This window comes from Calidris pugnax, unplaced genomic scaffold (genome assembly GCF_001431845.1).
Source record: "Calidris pugnax isolate Ruff unplaced genomic scaffold, ASM143184v1 scaffold63, whole genome shotgun sequence".
NCBI lineage: Eukaryota > Metazoa > Chordata > Aves > Charadriiformes > Scolopacidae > Calidris > Calidris pugnax.
The window spans coordinates 7,506,742-7,523,858 of record NW_015090852.1 but is presented as its reverse complement, the minus strand read 5'-3'; the positions used below and the strand labels follow the sequence as shown (position 1 = coordinate 7,523,858).

The following is a 17,117-nucleotide window of genomic DNA, read 5'->3' as shown; positions in this document are numbered from 1 at the left end:
CACCGTACACAGAAGATCCAGTGGCTGTCCTGGATTAGGATGATCTGAGTTGCCCAGTACAGACATCCAAAGTACTTTTTCCTTTTATACTTCAGCTATTGCTATTTCAAGTATTTTTTTAACTACTGGAGGTTGATTGATTTAAAGTCCAAAGAGCCTCCTTTAAAAAGATGTTTACTGTAGTACACTGACTACCTCCACCTTCGCAACTGATGCTTAGGGACTTGGCTTTTATTTTTATTGTAAGCTCAAATTCATTAGTCCTTCAAGAAATTTTGGGTGAATCCCACATCATTCAGCTCTGAAGCTTACTTCCTAAAGACAACAAAGTTTATGCTATTTCTTTCCTAAAAGAAAACCTAGCATCAAAGAAAAAAAGGCAATGGGTCCCATTTCCTCTCTTGCCCACTGCTCACAGAAGCAAACACCCTGTGCTATTCCATCGCTGTGCCCCCTTTCCCACACCACCACGAGATGGTAGCCAACCCTGGTTTCTAACACTTCCTCACAGTTTCAAGCAGGGAATAGGAATCTCTCCAGGGCAAAATGTATGAAAACTTTGGAAAAAGGTGGCTTTAGTCTTCTGTTTGATCGTTCCAATTACTTTTTAACAATCTAATAGACCCACGGAGTTATTCACAGCTTTTCTCACACATCGGAATAATTTGTTAATTTATTATGGTTTACGTTGTTTCCTGAATTCATTTCTTCTTCATTTTGGTAACTACAGAAGTTGATAGTAACTTCAGTTAAGGATTCCCAACTTCAGAAGAACACCTCTGGTACCTAAACAAACACTCATAACTCAGCTTTTATTTTTTTCTCTGGCATTGCTGCTCCCTCTCCATTTAGGCTCAGGCACACACTTGCACAGTGTGTTACTATAATTTCCTTACAGGTTCTGGGATTGCAAGGTTTGGGGTTTTTTATATTTTCTTTCAGTTCATTCTAAACTGCTTTCTCCTAGACCTAACTTCCAAACACTCATCCCAGAGAACACTACTCTGCAGTAATAGCACTGGGGATTTCAGAGATCATCTACTCTGTTTAAATTATACTTAGAAGATCGCATATTTATTTGCAAGACATTACATTTATGTAACATCCTCACATCTCTCACTTTCTAATATCAACTGTGCATAGATTTTTATAAGACTAACTCTGAAGTTATAAGACAGGAGCTCTTCATGGTAAATCTCTACCAAGGCCTCAAACTGTGCAAGGAGTCCTTTGGTTAGGTATACTGGGAGCTTGACACAACTGAGTGAATTAACTTTGTTTCTTTGTGTGCCAGTTTTCAGTCTAACTTAGTGGTATTTGCAGTGAGACTTTATGAATGTGTGCCTTGTTCTCAACAAAGAAGAATACCAACTCAATTCCTGTGAATTTCCAAAGTACTGGGAATGAAATGCAGACGAATTTTTCAGACCAACTTTAAAATTGACAGATGTAAAAACAAATTACTGCATCTGCATATTGTTACCTGTTCTCTTCTTAAGATAGAATATATATACTCTGTAAAAAAGTATCAGCTACAATATGACATTAAACTAAATCTGTATTTAGATAAAAAGTGGTGACACTGCAATGAGAGCAATCACTGGAAAAATTATAGATTGTCTAACAGGCTTAGATACAGTACGACAAGAGGCATCCAAGTGACTTCAGATTTCATCCCCAATGCATCAGTAGAAATGGATGACTATCTCTATACCAACAAACCTGAAAATGCTTCCAAGATTACAGGTCCAGATCAAGCATACTACACACCAAAGAGGAAGCACCACCATCTGCCGTACTCCAGTTGCTACATGAACCAAGTCTAAATCTGCAGGGGGAAGAGAGCAGCAACATGTACTATGATGTCCCCCTGGACGGTCAGAGGCCCAAGGCTGCAAGGGGCACCTTAGAGCATATTACTACCTGCAGAAAAGATCCAGTCAAAGATGTTCACACCTGGGCATTTCACATCATATTCCTTATCTACCTTATATTTTAAGAACATTTTTTATTTCATAGCTTACGTTACTGAGCTTTTGAAAAAGACTCCTATCAATACAAACAGGTTCCTTAATGTAAACTAAAAAAAACAAAACAAAACAATAATAATTCTTTCTGTCTGCTTAACAGAATTACAAAAATTAGAGAACAGTAAAAAAATCAAGTTGCCCTGATAGATCATAAGTACCATTGAAAATAAGGGTTCTTACCCTGGATTAAAGCTATATTTATATAAAGAAATACAGAAAGCTCATTCTGATTAATTATTGGTCTACTGACAGTACAAAGCTACTGCAATAGACCTGGAAGTGTCCTTGAAATTTCTCTGGCCTTTCTCTGTCCACCAAGAAAGTGGCAGGAATTGGGTTTTGCAGAAGATGAACAACCTTTGCATGTCCAGAGAATTCTATTAACACCCCCCATGGATGTGGAGAATCTGTACTGTATGATGTTTAAGCCTTTGTCTTTTTTTCTGTAGCATGCAGACAACTCCTGTCCAACTCTAAGGAATCTTTTTGACTTCCTCTACTTTCCTCGCAGCAAGGCTTCACTTACAAAGAAAGCAGGAGCTGGGCTGGTGCTTACCAATTTGATAATTACATTAATAAATCCATCAAAAGGAATATTAAAAACATGCATGAATAAGGTTGTAAACACTGGACACTTATATAATATTAATCTAATTATTTTTAGCAAGGACTCATCAACGAACTTCAGATAAATTTGGAAAGCATTCTGGATATTATAACAACAGCAGGCATATGAAAAGTGCATGTGCCACAAAGAAAATGAGAAGAAAGACCAAGCTAGTTTGCAATCAAACTGGTTTCTTCTCCAGCATTGTGAAGCTTCTGGATGGAAACTGCAAACAAGAAATCAACATCCAACACTTCAAATACTCAGCATCACACACTGTCAGTCATTCCCAGCATTCTTCATTATGAGTGAAATCTCCTGTCTCAGTATGAGAAGAAGTCATAGGGATTTGGTTTTGAGTTTGTTTTTGAGCTAAAAGCTTTGAAGCACTTTTTGTTCTGAAATGTGGCATTACAATGAATTTCGTGACAGATCATTTCCCTAATGATCACATCTCCTGTAGTGAGGCTTCTCATCTGCCTGTATGACTGCACCAACACTGCAATCACACCCACTCTGCAACACGTTCCATCTCCAGTGCAAACGCCAATGAACGCTCACAGATTGAAACAGGACTTGAAGAATGTGTCCCTCTGACCTAAGACATAGATAAGGAGTCTGCATGACCAGTCAAGGCTGAACTGGTTTGATTTGGGTTTTGGATTTCTTTTACAAGGAGAGTAGATGGCAACTTTTATAGAAATCTGCCTCACTAAGACCTATCGTTACAGTCTTGATCATGTTAAATCTCATTTGCATTTACCTCCTGCAGTACCACAGTAATTCCAGATCATAAAATTAAATGCAGCTGCTAAATGTACCGACCCCTCCTGCAAAATTACTACCGCATTGTTGTTTTTTCCCTGATCTTGATTTACTCTTGTTCATGCTCCAGATCATCTTAAACGTGTCACCCTTTGATCTTACCCAACTGTCCAAGCAACCCTTTTATTTGTGCTTCAACTTGATACTCCTGCCTGGAAGTAGGCAGAAATTTTCTTTTGAAGCTGACATTCATCCTCTCCCAGGAAGAAGGATCAATGTTTTCCCTCACGTCTTCCTCCACCAGTCTTTGCTGACTATCAGATTAAGTCTCTTGCGTCCACTCTTGGGTAGGGTGACAAGTACTTTATGCAGAAGGTTAACTTGGGATTTCTGCAACTAACTGAGGTGATATACAGGCCTCCTACCACTTTGCTGATTGACTGACAGGATCCATTAAATCAATGGTTTATTTTGCACAATAATCAACGTTACACTCTCCTCTTGTTCCACACTGTTCAGTATGACCTTTTGCTTGAGTTTCCTACAAAATATGCGACTTCCTTTATGCAATAACAGTCACAAACAGACAACTTAAAAGTTTGAATAAAAAAAAAAAAGCTCTTTCTTGTGCCTTTGTGGCCCCCCTCCTTTTTTTTCTTTTACTCAGCAAAAGATCTGGAAGATCTCATTTTGTCCAACAACTTTCCAGGTGACCTTTTAGAAGTCAGCTCCCTGGATCTGTTTCCATGTAACCTGGGAATAATGACTTTTCTTTGCTAAAGTGTTTTGAGCTCTGTGTAACAGCAAGATATTTACGAAGGTGCACTGAAGTCCATTTATGAAGTAGTAATATTTAATCAGCTCTACAGGATGACAATTTGCAATGATGAACAGGTATCCCAAGGCTCTTTTCTTTTGTATTTCCTTTAATAACTAATGTTTAGCAGCACTTTCTAAATATGTAGTCTGATCTCTGTAAATACACACTTTTCCCTCTAATAATACAAATACTTTGCAAGGTAATGCTGTAATGAAAAATGTTCCATGGTTGTTTTAAGAATATTGCATTTTTTTTGCCTCACCTAGAAGATAAAAGTGACAGCCACTGACATTATCTTTCACTCAAAACCACTTGTATGTATATGAAGTAATCAAGGTTCAAGTGCATTCCTGAATGCAGACATCTATTCTAAACTTTTCAGCATTTAGAGAAAGTTATTGTATTTCTACCTACATACATAAAACCACACGCTATAAAGAACTGTCATCCTATTAACTGTTTGGGAAACCAGAATGGTGGCTAGGGGATCAAGGCTTGTGTGTCTAGCCTGACAGTGACATACTTTATTTTCACTATAAAGAATCCCACTGAAGTTGGCTCAAATTTACACTAGTGAATAACTCTACTTTCTCAAAGGCACTGATTTAAATAAGTAAAATTAGTAAAATCTTAGTAACATATATTTTTTTCTCTGGTAAAAGTCTCACAAACATAGTTTCAAAGCTTCTCCAGGTAAGAATTTTCTGAAGGAACACTATAATCATTTCAGTAGTGCAGCTCTAACTGTTATTAAGATATGAATGAGATACCTTCCTGACTGGGAAAAAAAAATATATTTTTCTTAATTAGACATTGCTTTTTCCCCTCTGCATTTGTTCTGCACAATATGTTTTATCCCTAGAAAAGAGAGATATTCCCAGGTACTTCCCTGAGCAAGAATTCCTCCCTCTCCCCTTTAAGAATTTTCTTTAATCTTTGTTATAAGTGGAAGAATGATAGTATTCTGCCTACACTTCCTGGAAACTCAGTCTCAGCCTGTGTGTCTGCTTTTTTCAAAATATCCATCAAAGGTCAGGTAATTTTCCATACTCATCTAGAGACAACGATGCTACCTATCTTGATGAATGAGTTCAAGAGTGTTAGTGCTTCTCCCTCAAAATGAATCAGATATAATCACTAAGAAAACGAAGGACTTTATTTCCATGACTATAAGTATGCCCAGAATTACAATCTTATCAGATTCTTCCACTGTGGTCCCCAGCTCTATGAGAGGGCACAGTGCTGCACTCCCCAGGCTTTATCAGCTGGACTGGGATGTGTGTATCTCCTTGCTCAGATCCACCCCTTGGGGTTAAAGGAGTACTGATAGCATTATGACATGTTCATCTTCTGTGTAGGACAGTGCTAGAAGACTTTCATCAATGAGTTTTACAGATATTTACTGACAGCACAGAAGTGGTGAAACACAGGGTCTCTGGCTGCTATTTCGGGCTTTGCAGTATGATGTAAAGGCTTTCTATCAGTTTTTCATGTCTTTCTCCCCATCCTTTCAGCTGCTCTCTTCCTCACTGACATCTCAGTCCCAGCATCCAGTCTCTTCTCCTGAACCAGTTTCAACATTCTTCCCCTCATGCTTTGTGGTAGCAACAGCTGTACCATCACATCCTGACTCCTTGTCCCACAACATTGATCTCCCCTCATTCAGCTTCATATCTGATCAGAATTTCTTTCCAAATGTTAATTCTTATAACTACAAAAATTTCACTAAAATCACACCTATTGCATCCACTGAATGTTAGTGACATCACTAAGTCCTGATATCAGCCATAAATTAAAAGATTTATCACACTGTCAATGCTTGCAGTGCTCTTCAAAGACTACAATAAAGACTTGAAGTGAGTTTTTTTTAAAAAGGATGTAGGGTTACATACCTGTTTCCTGCTACCTATGGTTGCTCATTGCCACAAGGACAAGCTGACAAAACAGATAGAGCTCAGATTTTACCAAAAACCAATATTATTAAACAGTTATTACACAACACATCAGCTTTGTTCAACTCTACTCACAGCTGTGTCTTACAATCAACTACTATAACAGCAAACACAGCCATTCCAAACCCTTAGCATTTCACATCTTTTCCTTTAAACTTGCAGCCATCTAGAACACAAAGTCCTCATGACCCTAAACTCCAACTCAGCAAATGAATCACAACCAATTCCAGAAAAAAAAAAATTCCCCTGTAGAGTTCAATAAACATTTTTAAAAATATTCTATACTGTAATATGGATCCAGGTCACAGTTGAATTAATTGCAGGCAATTCCCAGACCTTGTGACTACAGAGTTCACCATCTGATATTTAGGAAACATGACGTCGTTCTCTGCAACCTCAAAGATAAGTTCTGTATTTCTTTCTCTTTGCTTTTTTTGAGGGAAAAGAGTTATAGTGTGATTTTTTTTTTCAGTCTAAATAAATCTGTTAGGCCAATCACAGGTTAAAATTAATTTTTTTTTGTTATTACTATTTATGAGCACTTAGATATGAAAATGTTGAACACAACATAAATATTTTCTTAACTGAACAGAATTCATATACAGATGCTGTTCATGTTACCTCAGCTCCTGCAGATAGAGCATCTGCTACAAGAATTTAGAATCAGAGGGGTGAAAATGCATGCTCTCCCATACAAGAGAGTGAATGCACATGTGTGTTTGTAACACATCATCTACACATTTTGTTGTTTGTTTACTGTATTTCACTCACTGGTGAGAGAATGCAATATGTTAATGAAAGGATTAAACAGCTAGAGAAAATAATCACTGCAAATAAATATAGTGCCTTTGCACGTGACCTGTTTTTTTATTGTTTCTATATAGCAAGAGAGGAGCTTTGGAGGATCCTAAGTTTTTTTACCTGCAGCAGTTTTATCATTAAGAATTATCTTCCAGGAAGATGTGCATCAGTTGTTGTCATGAAAAGAAGTTATATGAGCACAATGTGAGACCTGCAATACATGGACCTAAGTAGGAGAGTTTATTTTGGATCTGGGGAATAGTTCATTCAGTTGTATGCTGCTTTGAAAAAGAAGTTGTGTGTCCCTTTCTCAGAAAAGGAAATAAATAGCACCAGGGGATTATGTAAGCTCTTTGGCTGGGCACATACACTACTATTACTTTTTCCCTTATCTGGCTTTCCTGTTGCCTCTGTACTGTTCCCTTTTAAGAAATATCCATGATGTCCAGAGTCAGATAATAAACGCTTTGAGGACAAGATCATATTTCATCCTACATTTGTACAGCACCTGGCCCAACGAGAAGGTTTGATCATGACGGTGACCACTAGCCCTACCATACGCACAGTCACACACGCACAGGAGAAGCTCCTTCCCAACTTTCCAAGTGTTCAGTATTCACAACCTCAGAAAAAGTTTCAGAAAAGATTAACTTGCAGCTGCACACTCCAATTTTTCACATAATCTCAGTGGAGGTCTGCTGAAAATCTGATCACTTTCTTCTGTGAAAAAACAGTTCTCAAGAGTTTTGGAGCTTACAGTCTCCTCCAAACAGCTTTCTCAGGGCAGCTAACAGGAAAGGCAGAACTTTGAGTTTGGAGACCCCCCGAAGGATTTAAAAAAAAAAACAGAAAAACAAAGTGGGCCTTATTTTCTTGTTCTAATATAAAACAAAAGAAAATTCAACAAAATACAATAAAAAAAAAAAATCCCTGCAAAGATAAAATACGCCCTGTAAGACACTTGAAGGCCTTTTCAGACTTTCCACTGACGTCACCACTGAGGTGAGACATAGGCAAACAGCGATTCTATTGCAAAGAGAAACAGAGAGCATCAACTGCAGAGAGAGCAGCCGAAAATGGCCTATCTGACATGCTCAGCATTATTAAAATGTCTTCATTGCTCAGTGAAGAGTGTTTTTAGCAGCTGTGGTTTGCAAGCAATCCTTCCCTTGCCATTTAAGGCACACTTCTGCAATGACGACACACTTGTTGACACATCTGGAACAGAATCACTTCCACATTGTAAATGGCTGTTTTCCCAACATTAACACAAAAACTTAAACCAGCTACTGCGACAAACACTTGTCTGTTTATTCTGGGTGGTGCAAAACTGCATCTTATCAGGCCCTTAAGCCTAGTACTAACCACAGCAGGAAGACAAATGCAGCTGTTGCTTTTTTATTTGCTTTTGAACTAATCTGATCCTTAAATCTTGGAATTCTTCCTGAACTATTCTGTAATTTCTAATGAGCTTAATACATCCTGTGTTGATTCAAAAAGGCATCTGCAGGTGAGATTTCCATAAATTATATGCCTCTATTATCTATTTTAATACTCCTAAATCCTCATGGCCAAACTGGTCAATCTTCAGAAAAGTATAAAGTGCTAAATTCAGGAGGCCAAACACTACTGGATTTTATGAAAGTTTCACCTCCGAGCATTATAAAACCTCCAGGTATCACAAAACCTCGATCCATTAATATCAAAGATAAATAGCTTTTTATAGATCTCACATTCATTTCCTTGAACTGCCTCCCTCGCATTCAGCACCATTCCACTGTAAACTTTCTGAATTTTAACTATGGGAGTTGACACTTGGTTAAGGATTTATTATTCCTAACATGTTCTAAGAGCGAGAGTGAGTGCACAGGGCAGCTCTCAGAAATGTTTGTTTCTAAGTCATTTGATCAGCAGACTAGGTCAGCAAAATCAGAAATGCTACTAAGTTGTATTAACGCATATTTCTTACTGTTGTTTCATATCTTTCCCTCAAACCTCAACCACATTTCATACTTCATTTCAACACACTAAACAACAGATGCGTGGAGGATGTAGAAAAGTCTTTCAGTTTTGTTGAGGCAGAAGAGTTGAGTAAAGAAGCATTAATGAAACTGCAAACAAGGCCAAGTTTTATTAGGCAGTCTCAAGTATCATAAAAGTTATGCTTAGACTCACACACACACAGATACATGGCACAGGCATGTACACTCACACACATTATTTGGGGATGAGGAAACTTGTATATTGCTTACAAGAGACCTAGGGCAACAATCTCTCACTGCCATCAGCGACCAAGTACAAAAATTACACATAATTTTAAAAATCTATCTTTCGTTATCATTTAAATTCTTCCAAGAAAGAGTGGTGTGAATAAAGAAATTCTCCAGATACTCTGTCCAAAACTTATTAAAACTAAAAGATTTCTCTAACGTGTATAGGCATGTGATTCTGCATTCATTTTAGACATCTGAGGCCTACCTCAAGAAGATTAACCAAACTGCTGCAGTAGCAGCGTTGGTCTTCTTTCCTTTGATTATGCAAGCACACATTTTTAAAATCATCTGCTGATAGAATCAGCTTGGCCTGCATTTCTCTAGAACAGTTGGTTTACGTTTATAAATGCTACCACTGAGACTCCTAAAACACTTAATTTACTAGACAGGTTCACTATTATATTTACCCCTAAGTGGGGAGGATGCTTTGTAACATGAAGCCTGTTGCACCTGCGGTCCGTTTAGCACACCTTCTCATCTAATCCACAGACATGGGAAGTAAAAAGCTGGCAGTTCTGGTCTTGTGTCTCATAAAGACTCATTGACCAACTTCAGTTATTTCACCCAATATTGGTTAAAATGGAGACTGCAGTTGATGTGATTGTGTTCTAGAGAATTTCAGATTTGCTGGCATTAAGCACAGTATGGGTTGTTCTTACTCAGCATAAAGTATCAGCTGCCCATTGACAACATCTGTGCTTTAGGACTGAGAAGAAAGTAGAAATTCGTGCATAAGTCACTTGTTTCATACTTTTCATTTTCCTTGCTCAGATACACTATTCAAAATAATCTAATGCACAACCAGTTTCCTCAGATTTATTTGAGGTAGTTTACAGGTTGCAAGAGACAAGTGTCCCTCAGTATTTAAGGAATTTGGACTACGTTTTAAAACAAGGTAAGCGTTACTATCTTCAATTTAACAGATGATGAAACAGATCTGGAGAAATGAAAACGACTTAACGCTTCACACCAAAAGTTTCAGAGAGAGCCTGGACTGCAGCTGACTTCTGTCTCTTAGATCTTATTCTAGAAGCTTGACTATGCTCCACCGTTTACCTTGCGCTTTTTTCCACCTACTAAGGTCTTAACTCACAAGCATTCAGAAATAGTTCAGGTACTAATGCCATCTTAAATATTCACTCACAGCTTCTGCAATGTATAACATTACCTTCACAGGCTTTACTAACCCTATATTTTTGTACCATCTCAGCTGAGGCTCTGCATTGTACTACGTTTCCCTGCCTGTAAAATCTTTCAGCTCATTGAGGACGTAAATGCTTTATTTAACAAATTGCTATTTCCTTATATGTTGTACACAAAGCTTCGTTGTATGGCTTCATTTTTCTGTTATACAGCTAGTTTGAGTATTTCTTTTTTTTGTCAGGAAAAGAATTTATATCAAAAGGCAATTAAAAATATTGGTCCATGGAGTCCAAAAAATGTCATTCATGCACACAAAAGATGCCTCTAGAGTTCTGTGTGGGGAGGTGGGATTATGAATGAAGAACAGAAAAATTGTAAGAGAAGTCTTTGAAACTAGAGAATAGAAAGCCAAGCAAGCAGGCTAGCCGAGGAGGCACTGACACAGAGGGAATAACTGGAAGAACACTACTGCAAAGTAGTGGTATAAAAGAAAAGAAAAGAAGTGGATCCTGTTAGCTATACAACAGTATGGATAATATAAGCTGGTACTGAAGTGCTCACAGCTAGTTTCTAAAATCCTGGCACTGAAGGCCCCAAACTGCTTTACTTGAAAGGGAAAGAAGCCTGGAAATAGATAAAATGCTGTAACAGTTACTGAAACACCAGTGAACAAGATCTGTTTGCCAGTGTACAGATAGCCTGGAAACACATCAGGACACACTGCACAACAGCCAGCGACAGTAGAGTTGCCGGGGAAAAAACAGCTTTTGCAACTGTATCTGTTACTTTAATCTTGACATTTACAGAAGGAAGTCAGAGTTTTTCCACTTCAAAAATTTTTACCAGTTTTTGCACAGAAGTGCTTTGGGGCCTAAACTGAGCTTTGAAGAGAGTAAACTATTCCCCCAAAAATGTTTTGGATGTTCTGTATTTGCTAATTTTACCTGAAATAAATACCTGCTTGATTTCTAGTTATATACGATTAAAGATTAATAAATGTGAATGACACCTCCACATTATGCAGAAGCAGCAGAGCTTAGGGACAATTGCCGTCTCCCAGGCAGGACTGTCAGTCACAGCCCCAGCAGCCACCTCAAAGGGCACAGACATCCAGCCCAGCCCTATCTAAGCTGCCACATTTCTGTAACACTCATGTTCTTGCTAGGGTTTGAAATGAGGTCACTTACAGCCACAAAGACCTAAACTCATGCTAGCAAGCCTCGCCCAGCACATGACGCTTTCCTACAGTGTCTGCTGACAGTCCTCTGCTGTCTCGGGTCTATTTCTGCAGCTCCTCACCACACTGATCTCTTCTGTGGTCCTCACACCCAGGGCAGGCAGCACAGGAGGAACAGCCACCCAAACAAAGGCAAATGATAGTGCCAAGACTCGGGGCACGTCTGTGCTGCAAAACACGGGGTAATGCAGAGATGCTCAAGCTAAATATAAATGAGGCAGTTGAAAGAGTACGTAAAGAAGTCAAGTCATGACAGCAGAGAGCTCATTGTGGGTTAATTTACTCTGCCTTCCTGGTGGGCCAGAAGTATGCTTATGAATATTAACTCTTAAAACTAGATCAAGAACGTAAACAGAGGACAGAACATTTTCATGGCCTGCTGTTCTTGTTTCCTTGCTCCCAGCATGGTACAGTATATACCACACTGCAGCTGCAAAGGAAGAGAAAACAGGATAATTTTCATGCACTGTATACAATGCATTCACAATTTCAATGTGGAGACTGCCTAGTCGTTTAACACATACACAGACTCCCAGGGAGGCAGGCAGTTCTACAGATAGGTCACAGGAGTCAGAAAAACAGAGCTTAATTCCTCATAGTAGGAACATTTTGAAGTCAATTCATCGTGTTTCCTCCCCCCACTTCTTCTGTCTTATCTCAGTATATGTGCAGTGTTTCTAACCTGCTCGTTCATTTGTGCTTCAGAACCTAAATATACAGATATAAAGTCACCAAATTAAAACTAAAGCTAAAGGAAATGGTTACAACATAGCATGCCACTAAGAGCTTGAGGATTTTCTTTAGAACTGGCCTCTGCATGGCAATTTTGCCATGGTAAAACATTCTCAGTATGTTAATATACTGTGGTGAGTGAATACAGAAGGACTAGCAAATGCCTTTTCCATACTATGTAAGAAAGACCCATTAGTCCAGAACCGAAGTCTCTTGTCCTATCTGCAGTTATATTTAATATACCACATAACAACCCGGCCCCCTGCTCATTAGGTTTGTGCAGGTCTAGGTGAACGGGTAAAGAAAATTACATGTTTAGTCCAAATCACTAGCTAATTCTAGTCCAGAAACCATGCAGCTAGTGTGTTGCTGTGGTCTGATTAACATGTCCTGCTGGTGGTTGAAGTGCCCCACCATAATGAAACTCAATGGGTTCCAGTTTAGAACTGGCTTGGGTCCTGCCAGCCCAGGAAGTGAGCAGGGCTGCCTGCACCCCTGTGCATACAGAAGCTCTGTCTCTGTTGATTTTGAATAAATTATGAGGACTGGGCAAGATGTGAAAAGCAGGCAATTTGTTTCAAATGATTAAGAGGTCCCTGAGCGCAGGACTGTGGTGTATGCATTACAGACAGCCTTAAGTGCACCACTGAAAAAAAATATGATACAGCCCTAAACAGAAGAAAACATCAGAGGTGGTACTCTAAAGCCTTCACTTCTCATTCTTTTACCTTAATACCTATCCTCCTGCCAGAGCCATTTTCCTTCTCCTTTATCCTACACACAGAATCATCCAAGACCGCTAAGTTCCGCTACTTAAAAATTAGGTCTGCCAGAATCTTTACAAAGGGATAGACCAATCTGTGGAAAATCTGTTCACTGACAGTCAAATCTATAGGATGAGCTACACTGATGCTGATGTCTGTGCGAAGAAAAGATAACACTTCTAGATGGAAACCTCCACAGCTGTTGGGCATGGAGGCTGCGTGGCCCCAGATTTCATGTGCTTGCCAAAGCTTGGTACTTTTAACCTGGAAAATAAAAAAGTCACACCTAAAACCATCAAGCAATTATTTAGTTTCCTGAAACAAAGGAAATGGCTCAGAAGTGGGTGAAGGCATTTGAAAGCTGTCAAATTGCTAATATTTTTGTGGAGGGCGGGGGAGGAACCTGAATTAATGATCTCATGGAAAAAAAGTGCTTTTCCTGCAAACATTTTTTTTTTTCTAAATGGAATGAAAGGTTTTTTCGTGTTGTGTTTTTTGGGTTGTTGGTTTTTGTTGGGGTTTTTTTTTGGGGGGGGTTGGGGTTGGGTTTTATTGGTTGGGGTTTGTTTCTTTTTTATTGGGTTGTTTTGGGGGCTTTGTTTGGTTTGGTGTTTTTTTTCCTAAACAGGCATTGATGCACTGTATCAGGTAAGTTAGCATAACTTTTTGGATTGGGAAGTCAGCCTAGATATTAGAAGGTGTTATCAATCTTACACTAAAGATTTTAAGAAGCACACATCTGGCAACTGAAGATTTGACTAAAGCTAGCTATTCCATGTAGGGAGACATAAAAAACTGACAAATAGTGCACAAAATACTGATGAATTTAATGACATGTTTCAGCAGTGCAAATGTTTACAAGGACAGATCGAACTCCAAGTTTGGTGTTTACTGGTACCATATATTAGTATATGTGGCTACATCCACAAATACTACTAGTCTTCTATTTCTTACCAGGATAACCAGCTGGATACATGTCTTTTATTTGGGGGATTTACATAGTGAAAAGACCTTTTTATAGGCTCTCAATATTCCTAACTTGTTTGGTTGGTTGGTTTAATGTATTTTGAGCTCTTAGAAGTGGCTTGGTGACTACAAGAAATTAGAGATGTTTCATAGGATGGCTGCGCTTGTAGTAGAAGTCAGACATCCTTAAAATTTCTCCTTCTAAGTCTTCAGAATCACTAGGTACAATAGGCTCTTGCAGAATAATAATAACAATAACGACACAAATCCCAAAGCCCACCCAACACTTACAAGTGCCTGAAAATTGTTATTGCCATAAAACCAAAGCCTACATCAACTTTTCCAAATGTTGCTCTTCCATTAACAAACTCCTCCCTAGAAAACTCCCCAGTCTTCCAGGCAGAGTACGAGGTAGAGTAATCTACACTGCAAAGTTGAAGTATAATGGTTCTGTCACCCTGACAGGAGAATCAACTGCTATGCCAAACTACATAGTGAAAACAAGGTCTGTGAGGTTGAGCACTTGATACTACAGCGCGAGACTACTAATTACTTTAAATGTACTAGACAGGAGTTAAAACTTATAATTTCTTTGATACTATTCTATTTAGTAGATGTGTGTAGAGAGGAACTGTCTTGAGCTAGACTACTGTGTGTGGACAGAGAAAATAACTACTACTTGAAATAAAATACTGCTTCCCCTCTTTCTGTCTTCCAGCCCTGTCTGTTAGCTACCACATTGACTGACTGCGGAGGTGGCTGAGAGAGCAGACAGTAACCTGCCCTTTCTGGAGAAAAGAGAGCGGTAGGAAGCCTCAGAAAGACTTATAAAATGGAAAGTAGGACAGCAGATTTAAAAAAAAAAAAAAAAAAAGGCCAGGAAAAGTAAGATTTTTTTCTTTTCCTCTACAGTACAGCATTCACTTGTTTTCTTACAATATCCAACAGCTACCAGCCAGATTTATTCAGTGCTACCTCTCTTCAGAGACTTTGAAGGACAAGAGAACTAATGCTCAGGCTTCAAATGCTCTTAGCTGGTTATCAACTAAGGGCAGATCATTTTCTTGCTTGCTTCATCAGTATAAACCTGGAGTTACTATAGTGACATGATGACAGAAGCATGTATAAATTCAATGTATGTGAAAAGAGGTTTCAGCCTGCATATAATTTGCTGCCATTTCAGAATATATGTTTCAAGCCACTTTTTAGGATGAACATTACTTTAGAGAAAAACTTCTGTGTCAGCCCACAAACTATCCCAAATTACACGAACTAGCTAAACTGACGGAAGGTACACATACACAGAATGCTGCATGTTCTTTTCAAGAAAGTATTTTCTTAAACATAGATCCATTTTTTGTCTTTATATAAAGTGTTACCTCAAAATTAATTGCTGTTCTTGCTACTCACATTATCTGTCACATCTAGTGTGTTTAGCAATATCAACCTCTTGTCCTCTAACTTTCTCTTAGAAAAAATTAACCTGCAGTGGGGCAATTAGTTAAAAATTTTGAAAACTCTTTAAGAAGTTTTTTATAACATCAATAAATAATTTCTATTTTATCAAATTAATATAAAATACGTAATTTCCCAACTGTAGAGACTAATTTACAATGTTTAGATTTTTTTAATAACCCTGCTGCAGTAAAAATCAAAATTTGAGGAACTGTAAGCAGATTCTGAGATCAGGGAGTGGCTAAAATGGATGAAAAGATTTTTTTCTTGATGGATTTAAACACAGAAAATGGAGTACTGCAACATGAGATGAAACCAAACATAAAGACTGTATTGAACAGGTTCACATAAGATGTATTCTTTTTCAAATACCACCAGAAAATATTTCTTTTTATATGGTTCACATAACTCTTGTGTATGACCACGCGGAAGACATTTTAGCCTTGTACATTATACATCAATTTTCCTGATCTAGGTTCTGACACCATTGCATACGAATGTATTCTAGTTTCCGAACAAAGATGTTATTTCTCCACTTTGCAAAACTTTTCATTTGTTTTACCTCTACAGAGTACATTAAGGGATCAAAATGAGAGAAAGAAATATCAATTGCTACGTACCTTTGACAAAAGCATCCTGCCTCAGAAATGCAACACCAAATGTTAAGAGTTTAAGCCACAAAAACATGGTTACTTCTGGAAATCAGGCGTATCCTTATGAAACAGCATGTGTCTCTTTCTGGAAAGCAAAATAAGTGTTATCTGTCTGCAAAAGAAGTTCTCAGCAATACTTGAACCAAAAAGGAGAATAACTAGGCACATACAATGCACTGCCTGCTTATCTGCGAAGGAGCTGCTTCCTCTATTGCCCCAAACTAACCACTCGCAAACTCGCTGTGCAGTTTAGTGATGTCAGAGAAAACTACTTCTTCAAAAAAAATTCTTTCAGTTTCCAGGAAGTCAAGAGGGTTTTTCTTAAGTTGCTGCAGTAATGCTCAGCTTCCTTAATTCAAATGAAATACATTATTTTCAGCCATTTCTTTCTACTGAGGAGCTAAACAAGACTTAACTTTTCAAAGGACTGGATTTAAGAGTAATTCTTCCTTTTCGTATTCACCTTTCTATTGCCTACATGCACCAACTCCCTTCTATATTATGGATGCTTCTTGACATTCCTGTTGAGAGAAAGAAACCCAGACCATCAGTCAACAAAACCCTTATACCGGCAACAAGACCTTCATAAAAAGATGCATCCTGAAGTGGAGTGACTGCTGATTAAATGAAAACCCTTTAAACATGGAATATACTTCTGAATCGTTCTGCAAGAATGCTATTCTAGATATGACAGTAATACATAATAAATGGATAGAGAGAGTCTAATTCTGTTTTCTGTAATGTTCAGTGCCTAATTAGGTAGCTCAACGCAATTCTTTACCATGATAGTGCCAGAGGATTGTGGTCAGTTTCCTGGAATCAATGCAAAGTACGCCAAAAATATTTTCCCTGACTGCATGACACTACGACAGTACTCAACAACTTGATAACAAATGTCCACTATAGAATAGATTACAAA

General features: G+C 38.2%; 1 protein-coding gene across 9 annotated transcripts in view; it reads right to left on the bottom strand.

Annotated features, from left to right (window-relative positions):
• PTPRC (protein tyrosine phosphatase, receptor type, C) overlaps nucleotides 1-16,439 on the bottom strand; it is a 64,147-nt gene extending 47,708 nt beyond the window's left edge. For all 9 annotated transcript variants that reach the window (XM_014943568.1, XM_014943570.1, XM_014943572.1 and 6 more), the window contains exons 1-2: nucleotides 16,369-16,439; nucleotides 16,166-16,283 (exon numbers count right to left, since the gene is read on the bottom strand). In XM_014943568.1, coding sequence (XP_014799054.1) covers nucleotides 16,166-16,232 — 67 coding nt within the window. In that variant the 5' untranslated portion in view covers nucleotides 16,233-16,283; nucleotides 16,369-16,439. The remainder of the gene's footprint in view (nucleotides 1-16,165; nucleotides 16,284-16,368) is intronic.
• Nucleotides 16,440-17,117: the final 678 nt, after the last annotated feature.